Source organism: Hydra viridissima, unplaced genomic scaffold, assembly GCF_058129835.1.
Source record: "Hydra viridissima isolate aposymbiotic clone 2 unplaced genomic scaffold, HvirCarnegie_v1 scaffold_10, whole genome shotgun sequence".
NCBI lineage: Eukaryota > Metazoa > Cnidaria > Hydrozoa > Anthoathecata > Hydridae > Hydra > Hydra viridissima.
The window spans coordinates 1716828-1738965 of NW_028324309.1; the positions used below are offsets into that span (position 1 = coordinate 1716828).

Below are 22138 nucleotides of genomic sequence, written 5' to 3' on the forward strand. Positions count from 1 at the left end.
AAAAATAATATGTTGTGTTGCAATTATTTGGGTTTAGTTTTATGCAGAAAACAGAATACGCGCGATCTTTTAATCTTTCAACTACATCATCTTTGATGAATATTATTAAAACGTGCTATTCAACACGAAATTTTCACTTCAAAATCAAAAATGAAAATAAAATGGATTTAAATGTTTATTTATGAGATTTTGCATGTTTGATAGAATGAAACTGTTTTAAAAAAAATCGTGTTTTTAGGGTAGGGGAGGTTTTGCTTGAAGAGTGTAATCAGCACACAAAAAAAGAGAAATTTCTTTAAAAAAACCTGATTTCGAATGGCAAAAAAATTACTTATAAGGACACAAAAACTGCTTCATTTTGTATTATAGGATTTTCAGGAAAAGAAAAGACCTGCCTTATCGCCTCCACTTTCTTCCCTCTCTCCCACGCCCTTGGTAAATGTATCAAGCCTCTTTCTCCCAATGATATACTATCAGGGCCGCCAAGAGCCTTCAAGCCGCCCGGGACAAAACCTTTTTTTGCGCCCTTATAGATTTCGCTTCATATATATACTTAGCATAGAAGCAAAAAAGTACATTATGCCTTTATAGCTACTTTAACTTTATTTCATTTTTTGCTAACTAACCGCAGCATAAACAATTCCTAACTCAAATAAAATTTTTGAGCTTTTTTCGAGGCAAAATTATAAATTACTTCATCATATGACAATGATTTCGCGAGATCATTTTCAATAGACAAGATCATAAGATTTGAAAGTCGCTGTTGTCCCATGGTGGCTCTGAAATGGTTTTTTATAATCTTAAGTTTACTAAAAGATCTTTCACACTCTGCAACGGATATTGGCATTGTGTGAAAAATGATTAATTTCGAAAATATTCGTAAATTGCTTCGAAAATAATATATATATATATATATATATATATATATATATATATATATATATATATATATATATATATATATATATATATATATATATATATATATATATATATAAGGTAAGTATGGGTATTAAGGCCCACCTTTGTCGAATGCGCGGTAAAGAAATGCTGATTTTTTTTTGCTGCCAGTGATAAAACCAGATAACTCTAATATTTTATGTCGAAAAAAAGTTTCACAATTTATTTTTTCCCTAACTTTGGATTAGTGGGCCTTATTAACTGCCGGGCCTTAATACCCATACTTACCTTATATATATATATATATATATATATATATATATATATATATATATATATATATATATATATATATATATATATATATATATATATATATATATATATATATATATATATATATATATATAGACCTATATATTTCTACTAAATCACCTTTAAACCAGTATTTTGATTAGTAGCTTTGAAAACCAACGTAATTCTTGGAGCATTTGTTTATTTTTTTCACATTCTTTTACCCTTTTGAAAGCCAATGCCCTATTTTGGGCACCAGAAAGTTTTTTACGATTCATTATTAACAGTTACTGTAAATAACCGTACGCATCAATAAAATAATAGCATTGTCAACTACGCAAACTCATCGAAAAATTATAAACTCAATCTAAAAAAGCTAATGTCATAAATCAATATTTCAATAGTTAAATATAAATCTTAAACATGAATTACCATTAATAAGTTGATCGTAAAGAGTTGAAAAATATTTACTATTACTTTCTAAATTCTGAATAGAATTATTTCTTAATTGTATTCATAGTTTGTTATTTTTTCGAGGAATTAAAAATAATGATATAACGCGAGTAATATATACATTTCAATTATGGCATTTTAAGATTAAAAAAAGTATTTTTATTTTACTTTGGCATCTGGCGCCCCATCGACATCTGCCGCCCGGGACAAACTGTCCCTTTGGCCCCCCACCCTCTCGGCGGCCCTGTATACTATATATACTAGATGTCTAACTTGCGGGATTTTATTGGACAAAAAGTGAAGCTTTTGTCCAATAAAATCCCGCAAGTTAGACATCTAGTATATATAGTATACAGGGCCGCCGAGAGGGTGGGGGGCCAAAGGGCTTTCTGCTTTTTTGTTTACAAATTGAATCTGCCATTTGTAATAAGGGCAAAAGCAATATCCGACATGCGAAATAAAAGTTAAAAAGGCATGTTTTTGCCCGAATTAGAAATGGCTTCCACGGCTTCACTTTTCGGATCGAAGTTAGACATCTAGTATATATAATATATCATTGCTTTCTCCTTTCTGTTTTAATTTTCTTGAGTGTAGAGTTTTTTTGTTTTTTTTTATGTTTAAACATATTCTTGGTGTTATAACATTATTGGTGGTAAAGTTTTGAGTAAATTGATTTCATAATGCTTCATAAGTCATCATAAATCATCATAAGACCCCTATGTTAAAAATATTTTGAGTTGCTTGATTGCATCAATTTATTGCCTTCAACTAACATAACTAGAAATTATTAGATCAGTTTTCAGGAAGAATTTTTTAACACAACTTTTACAAATTCGCTACAATACGACAAGTATAGAAATTCTATCATGTAATTTCATTTAATTACCTTCACTGGCCTCTTGAAAGTCAAGTCGTTGCAGCCATCTTGCAATTATGCTCTGAGAATGGTTTAAATCCGTTTTTCAATAAACAATTTTTAATCTGCCCGCGTAAAAAGTTTTCGGCGTTGGTTGTTTACAATTACGGAAAGGTGCTCGCTCGAAAATCATGTTGCAATCGTTGTTGTAGATATCTTTCGGACGTGTGAACACTCGGAATTCAGTTTACTGATGAGTAATTAATCATCGTATAGGAATCGTTCAATAAACAGAACTATAGAGTGCATGCTTTGTCATCACGAGACTCAGCAGAATTCAATCAATGAGTTGAGAGAGGTTGCCATCCTCTCTAAACTCATTGATTGAATTTGACTCAATAAGTTTTGAAAAAAAAAAAAGTTAAAAAAATATTTTGTAGTTTTCATTTTATAAGCAAAAACCGTGTACCAAAACATTGTGAAAAATGCATTTAAAACACACAAAGAAAGAGAATTTAAGAAGTCACGTTTGACCCTGGTGGTACACCCAATTTAAATCTAATTTTTTTCTGTTTATTGTCTCAAAGTTTTTTTTTAACATTTTAAAATAAAAAAAAGACATTTTTTGATGTTGGGTCAGCATAAAATTTCGAAAATCACGCCTAAACTAAAACATGAATATTTTGAGTGAAATTTGAACATAACTCAGCCGTGAAAAGTCATAAACTTTGCTAAAACTTAAGTCATAAACTTTGCTAAAACTAAAAATATTTATGTTTTCGTAAGAAAGTCATATTAAAAACAGAAAGTCTTCAAAAACCCCTTAAAAAAAAAAATTATAAAAGAAATTTTTTTTACGAAAAGTAGCTAAAAACTTTAGTATAAAAGTTCACATCATCTGTCTCCTTCTCAATGCCTGTAAATAATTGTGTGCAAAATAAATTATCCGTACTTGAATTAAATTGGAACTTTTATTATTTACTTAATTATTAACTGGAATTTCATTGATTTTCTTTATAAAAAAATCCTGTGCGGTTGTGTGCATGTGCTTTAGCCACCAACTGTTTGCAAGAATTTCCCATAAATACCAGGTGGTTTATTTATGAATATATCCAAAAATTAGGTGTTTCGTAGGCAATTAAAAATTTGCTATGGTGTTGCTATCGAATCTTACACTATACAAGAGATTCTTAGGTCATACACTTAAATTAGTGTGTTTTTTAAAAGAGTTAACTTCAAACAAGAATTTTAAAATTTCGTGATTTTATGGAGAGTTAGTCAATTAAAGGGTTTTAACTATTGTTAGATGACTGTGGTGATAAGGTGTAGATACCCCCGTGAACTTTTAATAAGAATGAAAAACTTCAAATTGAGAAGAATGCTTGCGCATTGTTTGGTGTTTAAAGAATTTCTTGGAAAACTATGCGTTATGTTCAACTAACAATAACAAAAACATTTAAATTTAAAATTTGAATAAAGTGGCTTACTGATTGTTTTATAATGAAGTAAAGAAGTAAATGTCTTAAAAAAAGATTGTTTTTTTAAAAAAGTAGACAAATTTATTTATTAAACGAATGTCTAAGAAACAAAACCATGTGCGCATTTTAAAAATAAACTTAGAATTATGTAGCTGCGTAACAACAAATTTTGCAAAGGGTATATGGTATAAATATAAAATAGAAATATAGCAGCTATATAGGTAGTAGTAAGTAAAAGTAGTTATGTTGTATATACAAGAAATAAAAATGAGTGTTTGTTCAATATAATATGCTATAAAAAAAAAGTACATTGTAGTGAAGTAGAGAAAAGTGTCATTTTTACCTTATATCTTATAAGGCAGGTATCTAAGATATAAATTTATGTCTATGATGATTCTTTTTTTTTTTCAGAATATTAAGTGAACTGATAAAATGGCATTACAAAGCTGTAAAAGTTTTTTAATAAACTAAAAATGTCAGCTGAGTGTCCTATTTGTTTTCAGAGTGTAGCGCAAAGTGATATCGAAGAGCATGTAGAAGAATGCTTAAATCCAAAAAAAAAAGAAAAACCCATCTTAAGGCACACAAGTTCCTCGTTTTTTTCTTCAGATAAAAATTCGTTTTTCAAAAAAACAACTCCTGTTAAAAGGAAAGTTAATGAAAAACTTGAAATTGTTAAAAAAAAAAAAGTCAATTTACCTCCATTAAGTCCTTGCATCATAAATAACTTAGATTCCAATAACAACCCTAACATATCAATAACAGAGGATACTTCGTTTATTTCTTCCTCAAATGAAGAAAAAGAGAATCATACCCCATTGCAATCAGAGTTTAAAGAATGGAGCAGTAATCAAGAAGAAACTAAATTTGATAATGAAAAAGATCAAAATTCTTTGGTTTCATTAGAACCCCAAAAAACTGTTAGAGAAAAAAACTTTGGTAGATCAAAATATCTTGTAATTGGAGATATTCCTCTTGCCGAACAAATGAGACCACAAACCTTAGATTTTTTCTATGGTCAGAACTCTCTTGGTGCTCAAAATTTGTTAAAAGAATTGTTTAAGAGTAATAAAATACCATCAATGATTTTATGGGGACCACCAGGATGTGGCAAGGTTAGTTTCTTATTTTTTTCTTGGTTTGTTTTTACATTTTTTATGTTTAAGTAATATCTTTTACTTTTTTGATTTATATATTCTATACATAATATATGTTTTGTCTCTCTCTATATATATATATGTATGTATGTATGTATGTATGTATGTATGTATGTATGTATGTATGTATGTATGTATGTATGTATGTATGTATGTATGTATGTATGTATGTATGTATTACAAACAGATAGCAATACTAAAAATTTAAAAGTAAACTTAAAAAAACACAAGAGTTTGTGCTGAGTAACTAATTTATATATTTAATTTTGAATAAATAATTCATGATAAACTTCAACTTTCAGCTCAATTAACTGGTGCTTAATCTCTTTCATGTTTCCATTTATTATGAGAATATCTCTGTCAGCTAAATTAATTAATGGAAGTAAAATTAAACCATTTTCTTTACAGGTTTTCTCTTTTCATAAATAATATAACAGCAATATTAAAAATTGTAGTTGATAATTGCCCCAAAAAATTATCAGCATAAAGGAATAGTTTTAAGCAATTTAATGGCATTAGAAAAGTAGTTTTGCTTTTGCTGTAGAAGTTCATTCTAAAAACTGTAATCTACGAGCAAAGTTATAGTATTTAGAAAGAAAAAAAAAGCAACATGGATGTAATCTACGAGCAAAGTTATAGTATTTAGAAAGAAAAAAAAAGCAACATGGATGTAATCTACGAGCAAAGTTATAGTATTTAGAAAGAAAAAAAAAGCAACATGGATGTAATCTACGAGCAAAGTTATAGTATTTAGAAAGAAAAAAAAAGCAACATGGATGTAATCTACGAGCAAAGTTATAGTATTTAGAAAGAAAAAAAAAGCAACATGGATGTAATCTACGAGCAAAGTTATAGTATTTAGAAAGAAAAAAAAAGCAACATGGATGTAATCTACGAGCAAAGTTATAGTATTTAGAAAGAAAAAAAAAGCAACATGGATGTAATCTACGAGCAAAGTTATAGTATTTAGAAAGAAAAAAAAAGCAACATGGATGTAATCTACGAGCAAAGTTATAGTATTTAGAAAAACTTCTACAGCAGTTATAGTTTTTTTATAACTATTAATTATTTACTGTTATAAATTTATAGACCAGTCTGGCTCACATCATTTCACAAAGATGCAAAGAGTCAGATTCAAGGTATCGGTTTATAACTTTGTCTGCAACAATGGCTGGCATTAATGATGTAAAAGAGGCTGTTAAAGTTGCAAAAAATGAAAAGAAACTAACCAATAGGAAGACAGTTCTTTTCATTGATGAAATTCACAGATTCAATAAAATGCAGCAGGTAACAATTGCTTTTTTTTTTTTTTTTTTTTTTTTTGCACAAAATCAAAATATTATTTGTTGTGCTCAGCCAATAAATAGATCAAATAAGTAGAGCATTTAGATAAAATTAAGTTTTTTTTGTTTGTTTGCTTGTATGAAATTGATTAGTGCTGCTTTTTGTTAGGACACATTTTTACCTCATGTTGAGAATGGGACAATTGTTTTGATTGGAGCAACCACAGAGAACCCTTCGTTTCATATAAACAATGCTCTTATTAGTAGATGCCATGTTGTTGTGTTTCATGGATTAGAGACTGAGACAATAATGAAAATTTTGCTTGATGTGATGAATTTGTTAAATGCAGCAGACCAAAGAGAGGGAAGGTATTTTTTAAAGAAGATTCATGTTTAACTTTTTTGCCACAAACATTTTCATATTTCGTATTTTGAAAATGCTTAAAAAGTCTTGGCTTAATTTCTAGCTTTTTAGTTTTTCAAACCTTTTTTTATTTTATTTTTTTACCAATAATTTTCTTACAAGATTTAATTTCGAAGAGGGTGCTTTAAAATTAATAGCAGAGTATGCTAATGGTGATGCTCGGTGTGCATTAAACAAGCTCGATATTATATTACAAGCAAAGATGAACAAAACTGGTGATTCTCAAACAGAATCCTTTATATCATGTCAACTCATTAAAGAAGGTATGAATGTTAGGAAGTTTCATTTAGTTTCTCAGGTGGTAGGTCAAAAGTTGTTTTTTTTTTAATTACTTTGTATGAAATCTCTTTCAGAGTAAGCCTACTTAAGGTAATTATATTTGCTGGGTACTTCTTTGATGAAAGGCTATATGTGAGTGTGTATTGTTTTGAGCTCTTTTCATACAAAAATAACTTTTTGGAACTTATTTTAACAGGTTCTAATCAGGAAGTCATATTTTATACATTTTAATTTAAATAGCTTTAGAAAAACTTTTATTATTCTTTTAGCAGTTAATAAGTCATTCTCTCTCATCTATTAAAATAAGCTCGCTGTGACACTCTTTTTACTTTGTGTTAATCAATATCTATGCCATTCTCTACATTTCAAAATTGAAATTATTTTTTATACTTTAAATTTAACGTTTGTTACGTAACTTATACTTTATCTTATTCTCACACAAAAGGCTAATCTTATGTCACACTAATCTTATGTCACACTAATCTTATGTCACACTAATCTTATGTGACACTAGGTAAGCTGGCATCCAAGTAAAAACTACGATAAGAAAACGGATTGTTATGAAACTGAGAATGAAATGGGAAAGCAATTGAACATTAGACTAAGTATAACGCAAAAGTTTTGTCTCGTGAAGAAACAGCATAAATTTCAAACACTATAAGGCAAACACAAAGCAAAACGAAAAATCCTGAGGATTTGCGTAAAAATTTATTTCCGGCAACTACAAAAGCGAAACGTCATAATAATACTTCGATATTACATTTCCTACAGAGCAACGAAAACACGCTTCAGTTGTTTTTTTAATGCTTTAGCTATTCAGTTATTGTATGATAATACTGTAGTATTATTGTAAATATTGTAATCTTGTAGCTATTTGTTGATATGTTTCTTTCAGAATTACAGCGTTGTTGCGTAAACTACGACAGAGCTGGAGACCAACATTTTGAGTTGATCTCCGCCCTACATAAAAGTATTCGCGGCTCAGACATCGATGCCTCAATCTATTGGTTAGCACGTATGCTTGAAGGAGGAGAGATGCCGTTGTACATTGCAAGAAGATTGGTCCGCATTGCTAGTGAAGATATAGGTATCTTAAAATCCGATAAAATTATCTTGTCCAAAACAATCCGTCTTTTATCTGTGCTACGTCATAAGATATTTTGTTTGCTTAGGGAGCAAACACATGTAAATTTTCCGTCTTTTGATTTGTTTGATAGGCCTTGCTGATCCCAACGCTCTACCGCAAGCTGTATCTGCGTATCAAGCTTGTCACTTCATAGGGATGCCAGAGTGCGACGTAAGATAATATCCTCTGTACTTGAATTAATACCGATAAACTTAGGCAGGACTTGCAATTATGACAAATTTGACTGCCAAATATTTGGGTCTAGATATGTTTTGTGCTCGGTGTTTATTTTTTATATATTTGTCATTTACTAGGTGGATGTTAGTTTATTTTGATTCGAAAACAATTTTAAAAAAAGATAATTCACTTTTAGTTTGTTTTTTTTATTACTAAATACTCATTGGTTGCCATAAAAAATTGGTTTTCTAAAGAGAATTTTCTCTCTCTAGGTCATACTCGCCCAAGCTGTAACTTACCTTGCGAAAGCCCCGAAAAGTATCGCTGTTTACGAAGCATACAAAAGTGCAAAAGCGTTTATCAAAAACTACAGCGGCTCCCAACCAGAGGTTCCTTTGCACTTACGTAATGCTTCCACCTGTTTGATGGAAAAACTTGGATATGGTAAAGACTATAAATACACCCCATTATTTAAAGAAGATTCTACGCAAGAGTACCTTCCAAAATCTATGCTTGGGAAAGTTTTTTTTCCAACGACGGATATGACTTAGCGGAGGAGAGCGGCACGCTTGCCGTTAACTTGAATGCACCCAAGTCGATTGAAAAAAAAGCTGAAATATTAAACTGCTTTCGCAAAGTCTTAGAGAGAGTTTCGTTTTTGTGAAAACTGTTTTGCGTTGTTTCAAGGGGGCTAAATACGTCGACCACGCCATCTTAAGTACGAGAAACTGAATCGGAAGTTTTCGTCTTTGATTTTTTTTGGCGAAAACTATATTTGTTGTTAAATTTTAGTGACGCAAAGTGGATTTCTGGGATTATTTGTGTCACGTTTTCTTTACACTTGTTAGCTAACATGTCGCAATTCATTAATCTTTTTCATTGAAGTTTTTATTTTTGGGTTAGACTTTGTTTCGTCTGTTTCAGTTACATTTCTAAGTGTTTTAAAGTTTGTCGATAAAAAGGTTTTGAAAACCGACAGGTAAACATTTTTTTGTTTGGATGAAAAGTTTTTTACATCTTGCTACTACGCTGTTTTAAGAGAGAAACGTGGTTACGATGACATGACGCCTACAATAGTAAGACAGAAACAAAATGTTGTTTTTATATCCGACATGTTCCAACATCTTTTTAAAAGGAAATCAAAATAAAACGTTTTGACGTTTTCGTTTAAATGTTAATTTATGAATGTGGTACATACATACATAATCATAGCGATCAAAATAGTTCCAAAAAACTGTTGCAAAAGCTTTCAGCCATTATTGTTGTTTTCATTCAGTTAAAAAACGTTTTCTGTCAAATAAAAAGCTGTAAAGTGAAAACAAATAACTTCAGCATGCCTTCCTCATTTGTTTAAGCGACCGTGTTTTGATTGGTTAGTATCTCCCCTTCAGAATAAAGAACTGCGAACGCATGCGCATCATTTTTACATAAGTTACAATTGATATTATTTAGTTTCTGTATATTTAGTAAAACTTTAGCACCCTTTTAAAGTTTAGATTTTCTCCGGGATTTAAGTAACGGTGCGGTCATCCGCTTGATGGTATTTAGCTAATCGATAAATACTACCCGTTCCTGAGATTTTTAATCGGGTATTATACTTTCTGTTCCCGTGAGACTTTTAGAAAATTATTGCTTAGGAAATATAACATCTGATGTCATGAAGCGAAGATAAAAATGGCTTTGTTCGCCGGGGTTCATAAAAATAAGTTATATGATGTCACGCATTATATTTCATAGGAGTTTTTGAGATGGATCGATTCTAATGATGATGTGCAGTTGGAAGCTACTGATTCTTGTTTACATAGTTCAAGTGACCAGCAACAAAGATGAAATATGTTTCTTAGTTATTGGCGATATAGGAGGTTTACCTCGCCCTCCTTATCAAACACCTTCTCAAAAAAAGGTCGCTTCTTTATTAGCAAAGGTACTTTTTGAATTTTTAAACTTTTTATAAGTTTTGAAAGAGTAAAACTATTTTAACTTGTTTTTCTTTTTTTTTTTTTCTTTTTTTTTTTCTTGAAAAAAAAAATTACCGTGCTGTTATATAACCACATATTTACCATTTTAAATCACCTCGACAACCTCAGTAACTCCACATCCCACATTTAACAACAATAAAGCGTTTAAAATCTCAGACATTAAGAACATTAGTTTTCTCGGAAATCTTTTTTAAAATTGCCTAAGTTCGATTATCCGTTTGAATTTTTTTTTCTCGCTCTCAAAATTTAACTTAATCTTTCAGACTTCCGCATAATGAGAAATTGATTGGGACAGCCAAACAATTATTTTTAACTATTCTTAAAAGTAAGCTTTAAAAAAAGTGAAAGGAAGTGAAAACAACAGGTACCAACAACTAGAGACTGTCTGACGAGTCATTAAAAGTTACGACCTTTGTAAACGCGCAGACCAAAGCTTCCTTAGACTTGCTGCGTTTTTGAGCATTAGTTGAGTTACTTAGCATAGTAAAATTGGAATGTTCGGTAAATGAACGTTTAAAAAATGCAGTTTACGCGTTCAACTAAGTTAATTATCACAACCTATTCCTGATCGTTATTCTCGAGATACGTTTTTTTTTTCCGGATATAACGTTAAATAAATAAACCAAGTATGTCGTATCAAACAATATAACGTATGTGCACTTTCAATTACATTTTCTGTGTAAAACTTTCTTAGGTCTTAAAAAATCTTATAATTTCATACAGTAAGTTAAAAATAGCCAGAACTTAGTCAATGGATGGGAGTCTATGGGTGGGAGGGGTTTAAGGGTGAGGGATAAACTGTTTTAAAAAACTGGTTAAAGGCATTTTCTAAAGTTCAGACATGGATGACCTGTGTTTCTTACCGTGTTACATCCTAAAACTCAAGAAAGTTCGGAATATTTTTCCGCATTGAATCATCCATTTCATAAGGTAGAAACCTTTTCTTTCCTCTAACCTATTTTTATGGTTTCGTTTCTTTCTTTTTTTTTTTTATGTATGTGTACGTGTGTGTTGAAGAAAGTATAGTTAGCAAATCTATAATATTAATTCCTAAAACTCAAAAAAAAATTAAAAATGAAGCGTTTACAAAATTTGCGTGTAACGGATAAAAATAGTCCATTATTTGGCCTGTCTAATTTCTTACCTACGCTGGTAATTGCTTACGTAACACTAGTTGCAAACATTTCCCTTAACATTAATCTTTGTTTCTCATTGGTATATTTTATTACAAAGGTGTCAGACAAACTAAAATGTAAATTCGTGATGGGACTTGGTGATAATTTTTACTTTACTGGCGTAAGAAATGTTGACGATCCACGCTTCCACCAAACGTTTGAACTAACTTATGCAGCAAAATCATTAGACTTTCCTTGGTATATGATTGCTGGAAATCACGACCACGCACAAAATGTTTCAGCTCAAATAGCTTATACAAAGAAATCAAAGAAATGGCGCTATCCTGACTATTTTTATACAAAAGGTGATTTGTAGGTTTTTTATATAAGTTTAAAAATTTGTAACTCTTAGTAATTTAGTAACGGTTTGTAACTTAGTAACGGTAATAGTAAGGTTACTTAATGTTACTAAACGGTTGGCCGATGAGTAGTTTAGATCTTTCCGTAAGAAATGGTTTCCGACTGTTTTTAAAACAAAATATTGTTCAAAATTTATGAAAACTCAAATCAATTCTTAAGATTTAAGATGTGATTTTAAAAAAAATATAATTACATTAAAATTATTCATAAATAAATTACTGAACTACCGACATTATTTATAGGCTGACCCAAACATTTTTACGAAAAAAAACCTTTGTTTATAGTAAATTTACAGTAAATTTAAAATATCTTATAATCGGATATTACTTTCTATTGACAGTTTTTAATTTGCCCAACTCGAACAAGACCCTTCAGTTGATTATGATTGACACTACAATGTTGTGCTGGCATAACAGGTAGTTTTAATTGTGTAAAAAAAATTTATTTTTATTTATATTTATTTATCTTTATTAACAAGGCATTTGCATTTGTATTAAATATGTAAAAAAAAAAAAAAAAAAAAAAAAAAAGAAGAAACCATATTTAACAAGGCATTTGTATTTGTATTAAATTTGTAACGATTTTAGAAGAAGTGGTTCACCGCCTTCAGAGGTTCAACTTGGATGGTTTGCAAAGGAATTACAACAGTCAACGTGAGTATAAAACAAAAGTTACTTTACCAATGTCACTCTTCAAAAAAACTGGGAACGAAGGTGATCGTAAAAATTTAAGAGAACAAAATCTCACCTGTAAAAAAACGTTGTCTATTTTAATAGAGCTGATTTCTTAATTGTTGGCGGCCATCACCCTATTTACTCTGCTAGCAGCCATGGCAACACACCATGTTTGATAGAAAAAGTAAAACCTTTATTAGAAAAATATTACGTCACTGCTTACTTTAGTGGACATGATCATAACCTGCAGGTACCATTTTCTATTTTACAACAAATTTTTGCACTTACAATCTTTCGTTTTGTCAACTTGATGATTTTGTTTTTTTATAACGAAAATTTTGTTTTTAGCATATAAAAGAAGACGGCTCTACAGTGCATTATTTTGTGAGCGGCAGTGGAAATTTTGTTGACCCTCGGATGTCGAATAAAGACAAACTCCCACCAAATTCACTTAAGTATGGCTTAAAAATATTCTTTTGATAGTAATAAAATAGTAATAATAATAATAATGATAATAAAAATAGCAACAATGATAAAAAATAATAATAAATAATAATATTAGTTATAAAAAACAGAAAATGTAGTAAAAAGAATAAATAAGCAAGAAGATCAGAAATAATAATTACTAAATAAAGTCAGCAGAAGACATTAGAAAATATAAGAAAAGCAAGATATATGCTTCTAGGTTTGCTCATGGTTTATATGGTGGCTTTATGTTAGCTCGCATGAACGATCGATTGCTAGAAGTATTGGCGACAAATAATGTTCCTGAGAAGCTCTACCGAGTTTTCATATTACCCAGAAATATTGAGTTACCAAAAGCTTTTTTTGCTGAGCAATTCATTTATGGAATCAATCAAGTGGTGGATATGAGGATGCCGATCTTGAGCGAAATTTCTTATAATGAGAGTCGAAATCCTCTTGATGAGGTGGTTAGGAAAGATCGTCTTTAAAAGAGGTATTTTACACTTCTCATCACTTCAGTAGACACCGACATTCGCAACCATAATTAACTAAACAAAACGGTTGGATCCATTGCAGAAAAAAAAACAAAAAAAACAAAAACGAAATACACCGCACACAAAACCATACAGAAAACTGAAACTAATTTACAGAATACCTAACCTGAAATGTCTAAACGAATTTCATTAAAAATATAAAGTGGGTTAACCAAACTGTAAATTTTAAAATAGCAACAATGTTAAAATTTAGTTAAAGAAAAAAGGAAATCCATCTCGGAATCGCTTGTACCTTAAGCTTCTTTAAAACCACATACAGATTTTACTTCATGAGTCTCGGATTTATGGCCTCCTATCTAGTGGCATGGCCAGAACAAACATCAAAGATTGAGTGTATAAATTACTTGAAACTTATTAAGTTTTGTTTAACAATACTCTTAAATATGAGATTCTATTTCTACTTATTCTAACTCCGATGATATAAAATTCAAAGTTTTGAGTTTTTTTTTAAACCATTTTTTCGGACTTATCGAAAGCTGTTTTGAAAGCTGAGAACTTTCAAAAGGCAAATCTTCAATTGTTTTTGTTTAAAATTTAAAAATACTTAAATTCACAAATTTTAAAGTTTAAAACACGGTCATTAAAAATCTTAACATCATATAACTAACAACTTAACTCTGAATTCATAAAGACCTCTTCATGATCTTCATGATCTTTAATGATGAAATGAACCAAATTGCTGAACTGTTTTCATAAGTATTCCCATAATGGTAATCAGTTTTAAGTAGTTCTCAATTTAAAGGTTTATTTGTATAAATTTGTGTTTTAAAGCAAAAAATCTTTAGAAAATTTTTTAAAACACATAAACATTTTTATATTGATTTTTAACAAATAACATTAACAGTTTTTCTTTTTAAAATAAATGGCATAAACATTTATATATTAATTCTGAATAAGTAATATAAACATTTTTATATTCGTTTTCACGATATGTTTTTAGAAAATCTTTTGGCCAAAATGGTTTTATGGTGGCTTGTGCAACGTCGAAAAAGATGAAAATCAGAGTATACCATAAAAACAGTAAAACGTCATTTCAATTCACTATGCCATTAAAACCAAGACATTACATTTATTCACCCAACCCATTACAGAAACAATTATAGTTTACTCCCGTCCCCAAGGAGTATTCTTTACAAATGCTGCTTAAATCCTGACAAATCTTTGTATAGATTACAATGTGCGATAAATTTGACAAAGTGACATTAACAAAATTTTTTTTAAATTATTTTAATTCTTATGTAATCTTACCGATAAACGTTAAATCGTTTTGGTTTGAATTAAATGACTCATATTATTAAATTTTCCCTCGATTAAACTTCCCAGTCAAATTTGAAATAAGATTTAGTTGTTAAAACACACGGAAGCATGTAAATTGTGTTGTAAATTCTTTTTTTTTTTTTTTTTTTTGTAGGTTTTGTACTTAGATATTTATGAAGAGTTTATAAGAAGAAAATATATATCTGAGAGTTATCTTATGAAAATTGAAGAAACTCGTACAATAATTGTTATTCTTTTCTTTGCCAAGCAAAACAAAAAATTAAAAAAAAAAGCTAAAAATTGACAAATTTAAGTAAAACCTCGTGGCTTGTTTTCTGTACTCCCAAAGACGCTATTCTTTTGGTGAATTTTCACTAATTTTGCCTCCCTAGGGATATCTAAATAAATTTATTTATTTAGATATCACTACTATAAAAAGCGGGTTCTGGCTCATTGATACTTTTCTATACTTAAGGGTTCTGGCTCATTTCCATTTTTGCGCATTTTCATAATGAGATGACATTATGAAAAAAGGTTGTGAATGTCTTAGTTAATTTATTCTTTGTTTTGGTTGTTCTTCAAGTATGGAAAAAGGTCTCTTCGCGCATCTCTTATTAATTGATTATGTTCTTTTTGTCGTTGTTCTTCAAATCCATGTTGTAGTAAGAGTTTAGTTTTGTGATGAATGGGTAAGGTATTTAATTTTTTAATTTTATTAAGATAATTTTCATCAATTTTGTTTTTGTGATTATCATAGTGGAATTGTATAGCAATTCTGTGTAATTCTGGATCAAAAGTGGGTTTAATTATTTCCTGTAGTTCACTGTAACAGAATTCCTCATATTCTTCTTGTTCTGTAATACTCATTGACATTTTTATATAACAAGAAAAAATTTATTTAAGTCATTTTAAAAAAAAGTTTTTTTCACTGTATATTTTACAAAATTAAATTTAAAAAAGGGATGCTTGAGAATGGAGAGTTTGGTCCGAGAAGCAAACCAGCGCCGATAGATTCATATCCTCTTCCGCTTTTAACGTAAACTCCGTCTTTGAATGATCCTCCTTTAGGCCAGGGTGTTAAAAATAATCCGTTTCCTCTGTGCGTTCCCATTTTCATTCCATTTCCATTCTTTTTCAAATAAACGATACCTCTTCCTGCAATTTTATCAACCATAGCAGAACCTGCAGAAGATCCTACACCTGCTAACAATCCGGTGGCAAGAGCTGGAACTACTCTTGTTGCAAGTGTACTACCCAACATACCCAATAAAGGTAGAAGAGCTCCAATAAATCCTCCTTTCATATTTGCGTTATGCTCCAATTGGGTTTTGCTCATTTTAATGGTGACTCCAACTCCTCGATGGAGAGCGTCCAAAAGTTTTCGATGTTGATTTTGTGTTACAAGTAAAACGTCGTTTCCGTTAAAATCATCTTTTGAAATACGGATGCTCACAGGTTTACCTGCTATCATTGATTTTTTTATTTTTTCAATCTGTCCCTGAGACACATTTAATTTAACACTAACATATTTGCTCATTTTTAAATGTGGGAAAAAATATTTATTTCACTTCTCGAATGTGATAACGGATCGTAATGTCCTCTCCACGAAAATCAACCAAATTTCCATTTTGGTCAACAACGCGAGTGATCATTGTGGAGATTTCTGGGACTTTGACAGGGAGGTAAACCAAATGAGTGGGTCTTTCGATGATTTTAAACCCAGGACCAACAGCTGGATAAAAAGAGTAGATGCAATTGAGTTGGGAGCCGTTGATGTAAGCCGACCCGATGACGTTGTTGAGGATTCTGATCGTGTTGATGCTTGAAATTCTAACAACATCGTCAGACTCATATTCGGAATTAGAGTCCAATTGTCTTTTTGTGAATCCTAAAAGTGAGGCGATGCTGTTATCCACATTCAAATCCATCATATAATTCAATCCAAGTGTGATGGTTGATTTTAAAGTGTTTAAATTGGATCCGATTTTTATGTTATCTGGAGAGTAGCTGATTTTATTTGTTGTGACGAAGCTTGCGCTTTGAGATGCATAATTTTTTATTGTGTTTAAGACGGTCTTTTGTAAATAATTGTTAATGTCAATGATGTCATAGCTCCCGTCTGGAATGGCGACATTTTCCCAATTGATTCCGTTGTTCATGCTATACCGGAAAGAATTGTTTTTGCTGGTGATGTTTGGAAAGCTGTTGTACGTCTCAAGCCCTAGAAAAGCCATTTCATAAGTTTTTCCTTTTTCAAAAACGATTTTGTTTAAAAATTCTGTTATGATTACGTTGGAATTTCCATCCACGTCGATGATTATGCCTGACATTTTTTTTTATTATGTAACATTTTTTTAAATCCTTCGGATCTGTGGAAAATTCTTTGAATTTTTAAATTGTTTCTTTTGGAAAATAAAAAGTGTCAAATCCGCTTCGATATTTTCCATTGTCCTTTTTTGAAGACAAATCAATCACCGCAAATCCGTGAGGTTCAGACCAACAATGTCTACAAAACTTTTCAAACTCTTTTTTTCCCATATCGCTCGAAACGTGGTCTTGATAAATGTGGTTAATGTTTTTTAAGTCTTGGGGAAAGAGACAGATAAAATTGGTGTTTTCTCTAATCGTTTGTCTTGGGAGCATGAAATAATTTTGAGCGAGGTAAAAGCAGTCGACGTTAGAGTGTCTTCCTCGGATGTAATATTTTTCACACTTGTTTTGTTTGGTTAGTTGTAAATCGTCAAAGATCATTAAATTGTTTTTGGATGAATCAAGATCTTCAGGATTAGGCACATCGTCAGCCGTTTCAAAAAATTCACACTCCATGCCTTCGGTTTCGGAAAAATTTTTTGAAAGGTCATTGATAACGCATTCAGGATCTAGTTTCAATTTTTCAATTTCGGTTTGTACCTTGAACAAGTCGAGAATTATTTTTTTTGGTAATTTTTTTTCGAACGAACTTTTTAGTATTTTGTACTCGGGTTGGAAAAGAGATTTTCCAAAAACTTGCAAATGGTTATAATCCAACCATCCAGGCCTGAGTAATAAATTGAGAAGCAACGTTGTTTTTCCACATCCAGATTTTCCAACGATGATTCCTCGAATGCTTCTCGGTAAAAGCTTGTTGTTGTTTCTTTTGATTTTTCCAATATTCCATGACAAATCAGACACTTCCATTTTTAGTTTAAAAATATTTTTTTTAAAATAAAATGTACTGTGTTAAATGCAAAAGGAAAACAGAAACGAATCATTTGAGAAACGAAATCACAAAAAACAACAAGCATATAGTCAAAGGGACTTGCAACGTTTGCGGAACGACCAAATGTAAGTTTGTTTCTTCGCATGCAATCAAAGGATCATCTTCGCATGCGGTAAAAGGAGGAGACTTGGTGGAATCGATCAACAATTTTTCAAAAAAAATAAAGCTTCCATGGGCAAAATTTCCAGGAGAAATGCACATTCCAGGAATGAATTTTGCAGGACCTGGCACAAACTTGGACAAAAGGCTCACATCCACTGATATGTATCAAGAGTGGAGCAAACCGGTAGACCGAGTGGACAATGCAGCATACCATCACGATTTAGCTTATAAATATTTAAACGACGTTCAAAGCAGAAATTTGGCAGATCAAATGATGCTTGAAGAAATGAACTCCATTCCAAACCCTACTCAAAAAGAGATAAACGAAAGAAAACTGATCACACCCATCATCAAAGCCAAAGCTAAATTCGGTCTAGGTCTAAAAAAAAAGCACCGGAGAACCTGAAATGGACTGATCAACTTGCAAACGAGCTTCATAAACCAGTCATTCATCATTTTAAAAGAAGAAAAGTGTTTGTGAACGACATGGATGAAATATGGGCTGTAGATTTGGTTGACATGCAATCGTTTTCAAAATTCAACAACGGGGTAAAATATTTGCTCATGGTGATCGACGTGTTTTCAAAGTATGGATGGATTGTACCGTTAAAGAGTAAAACTGGAGTTGATGTAGCTAACGCTCTAAGCAAAATATTTGAGGAGAGAAGGTGTACAAAGATGTGGGTGGATAAAGGTAAAGAGTTTTATAACAAGCATGTACAAGCTCTAGGTGTACAATTATACTCCACTGAAAACGAGGAAAAAAGTTCTGTTGTTGAACGATGGAACAGAACGATGAAAGAGAGAATGTTTAAATATTTTTCAGCCAACAACACTCATAAATACATTGACGTATTAGATGAAATGGTTGATAACTACAACCACGCCAAACACTCTTCTATCAAAATGACTCCAGTGGAAGCTAGCGATAAAAAGAATAAATATAGGGTTTGGATGAACCTGAATGGAAAGACGCAAACAGAAAGAGCAGGACCAAAATTCTTAATGGGTGACAAAGTGAGGATCGTAAAAAAGAAATCACATTTTGAAAAGGGGTATACACCGAGATGGACTGAAGAGGTTTTTACCGTGTTAAATGTTCAGCATACGAATCCACCCACGTATAAAATCGCTGATGCTAACGGTGAAGAAATTAAAGGTACATTTTATGAACAAGAAATGCAAAAGACCAATCAAGACATATTTAGAATTGAAAAAGTCATTCGAAAGCAAAAGAACAGATCTTTAGTCAAATGGTTTGGATATCCAGATTCATTCAACTCTTGGGTGAATAATAAAGAATTGATACGTTTGCAAAAATAGACGCGTCGTTTTGTATGGCAAGAAAAAAAAAATTTGATTTTGAGTTAAATAAAAATCTTGTATATAGAAAAGAAATGAATGCGGTAATGAATGAGATAATTAAAAAAATAAATGTGCTTGAAGCTGATATGTATGAATGCATGAAAGATAATGACTTGAATAAGTTCATGTCTAAGTACCAATTGATGTTGAATGAATTACGTTGTAGTATGTATGAAGCAGTGAATTTAGATAATAGGAATGAGATACTGAATAAGATGAATTATTTTGAAAGTGAATTGGTTGATGAATTTTTAGAAGTGGAACAGATATTTCTATGGGATAGTAGAAATATGAAATTGGAAACATACATGAATAACTTGCGTAGACTCTGTAATATATGTACTAAAATAGTTCAAATGATGATAAATGTTAGATCTTTAGTCAAATGGTTTGGATAATAAAGAAGTGAAAAAATTTTTATTTTGAGTTAAATAAAAATCTTGTATATAGAAAAGAAATGAATTTTATTACAATTGAAAATTTTGATGAGAGCAAATTATCAGTTGGAGAAATTTACGCAGCAACAAAACCAGTAGTCTATCAAAAAGTGTCAGTAAAATATTCTTATCCAACTGGAGATGGTCCTCTTGTATTACGAACACCTACATTATTTTCGTATGGTGTGTGTGAGAATAAAGATCCGGCAACACAAAAACTGAATGGTTATTCCATGTCCTTTGTTTGCTTTGATGCTAAAAAGGGTAAAACTGAAGAAGAAGCAAAGTTTATTAGCACAATGGAAAAGATTACTTTATTTATTAGAGGTGAAGTAGATAAATTGTCATCCAAACTTAAAAAAGGAGGAAGAAGAAAGCAAATTAACTCTAACGAATTGAGTATTTTAAAATATAAAGCTGACCATGCTGATGCAGCGCCAGTGTTTTATGCTAAAATGTATATAACTAAAAATTCGAAGAATTTTCATGGATCTGAAGGATCTAAAAATGAAGACGAAATATTCATTACTTCTACATTTCATAGAAAGAAAACAGCTCTTGATATAAAAAATGGAGTCAAAGGAGAACGTAATAATAAAAATTTGGTCTTATCTTCTGGACATGATTTTATCAATCAACGATGTTACGCTATTGGAGGACTTAGAATTGATGGGGTGTATATTGGTCCTTCGATTGTGTCTATTCAAGTTAAACTGTCCGAAGCCATCATCGTAAAAAATGCATCTTTACCTCATAGCATCATGATGTGTGAAAACTTGGATTTGGGAGAAATGGATTCTGACGAGGAAATGTAAAAAGCACAAAAAACTGAAAATAAAACGACTTAAAACATTTTATTTTCATATTAAAAAAATGCATGCCCCACACAAGTTGTTTAAAAACAGCGCCTCAGCAGAGATTCACAATTTTAATTTCCATCTGAGTCATTTAGAGGATAGAATCAAAGAGTTGGAACGAAAAAATACAAAAAACATTATTGTAACAAAGAAAAAGTTGGATTATCCTACCTATTTCAACATCAACAGACAGCACGAGATTTTTGCTCAACAAGACATTAAATTTCCTCCTGTATCTCACAAGCAGATATCGTTGTCCGTAGGTTTACAATTAGACAAAGGAATTGCTGTCGTCACTTTGATGAATAAAATAAGCAATCAATTGAATTATTTCAAAAACGATGCTATTTTTTCCGAGTCTGTGGATGACATAGTTATGACCATACACAATTATAACAACCAGGAAGTCACCGTTAAAAAAGGTGAAAAGCTTTGTAAAATAAACTACATCGATTCGAATTAAAAAAAATGTGTCTTTGTTAAAAAGATGGAAATAATAAAAAACACTGAAAAAATTTATCCAGTTCTTCCAACGGCACCATCAGATGGAGGACATTTATATCGACTTCAAAAAATAAGCGAGATCCAAAAAGAAATAGAGAATGAAAAAGTGAAACGAATGGCTTTGAGTAAAAAATACCATCGAGCGGCAAAAATAATTCGTTTCACCGACGACGGATTGCAAACGGTATGCATTGGTTTAGGGGTTGCAGGGATTGCACTTTTATCAACCGTCGTTGCCACTCCAGTTTCGATTGCGTGTGAAGGGGTTGCTGTTGTATTGGGAGCTTTATCCATTTTCGGAAATCATCAGAACAAAAAAATGATGCTAAAGGTCGAAAAGCACGAAAAATTGAAAGTTCTTTCCGAGTCAAAATTGAATACGATTAGTGACCACATTTCAAAATCTCTCATGGATGGATTTGTAAGTGATTCCGAGTACGAACTCATTCTCAGCGAGCTTCAAAAATTCAAAGTCATGAGTGAAGAAGTCCGAACCAAGACAAAAAGCGTCATTGACGAATTGACTAAAGAGTCGTTGATCCAAAAAGGAAGAGAAGACGCGATAAAAGCATTCAACAACCTGTTTAAGAAAAATTAAAGATTTTTCCATGGGATTCAAAGAATCTAAGAAAAATTAAAGAATCCAAAAAGAAATAGTAAACGCAATCGAGTTTTTGTTTTAAGTTTTTTTCTCCGTATTCTAAAAATGTCTTTTTTTAGAAT

General features: G+C 31.0%; 2 protein-coding genes across 6 annotated transcripts; both read left to right on the forward strand.

The window, feature by feature from the left end:
* Window positions 1-4368: 4368 nt before the first annotated feature.
* LOC145192908 (ATPase WRNIP1-like) lies at window positions 4369-9329 on the forward strand. 2 transcript variants are annotated; one of them, XM_090100336.1, is made up of 7 exons: window positions 4369-5096; window positions 6228-6425; window positions 6591-6790; window positions 6948-7108; window positions 8020-8211; window positions 8342-8421; window positions 8700-9329. In XM_090100336.1, exons 1-7 carry the CDS (start codon window positions 4455-4457, stop codon window positions 8976-8978), a joined length of 1752 nt encoding a protein of 583 aa, XP_089956462.1. In that variant the 5' UTR covers window positions 4369-4454; the 3' UTR covers window positions 8979-9329. The 2 variants fall into 2 exon arrangements, with proteins under 2 accessions (XP_089956462.1, XP_089956463.1); XM_090100337.1 differs by lacking the exon at window positions 8342-8421 and having other exon boundaries at window positions 8700-9205.
* On the forward strand, window positions 9282-15136 carry LOC145192909 (tartrate-resistant acid phosphatase type 5-like). 4 transcript variants are annotated; one of them, XM_090100340.1, is made up of 9 exons: window positions 9282-9406; window positions 10165-10351; window positions 11640-11886; window positions 12282-12357; window positions 12529-12594; window positions 12718-12865; window positions 12964-13070; window positions 13301-13573; window positions 14575-15136. In XM_090100340.1, the coding sequence occupies exons 2-8, from the start codon at window positions 10190-10192 to the stop codon at window positions 13566-13568; spliced, it is 1074 nt and encodes a 357-aa protein (XP_089956466.1). In that variant the 5' UTR covers window positions 9282-9406; window positions 10165-10189; the 3' UTR covers window positions 13569-13573; window positions 14575-15136. The 4 variants fall into 4 exon arrangements, with proteins under 4 accessions (XP_089956466.1, XP_089956468.1, XP_089956465.1 ...); XM_090100339.1 differs by having other exon boundaries at window positions 9400-10016; XM_090100342.1 differs by lacking the exon at window positions 13301-13573.
* Window positions 15137-22138: the final 7002 nt, after the last annotated feature.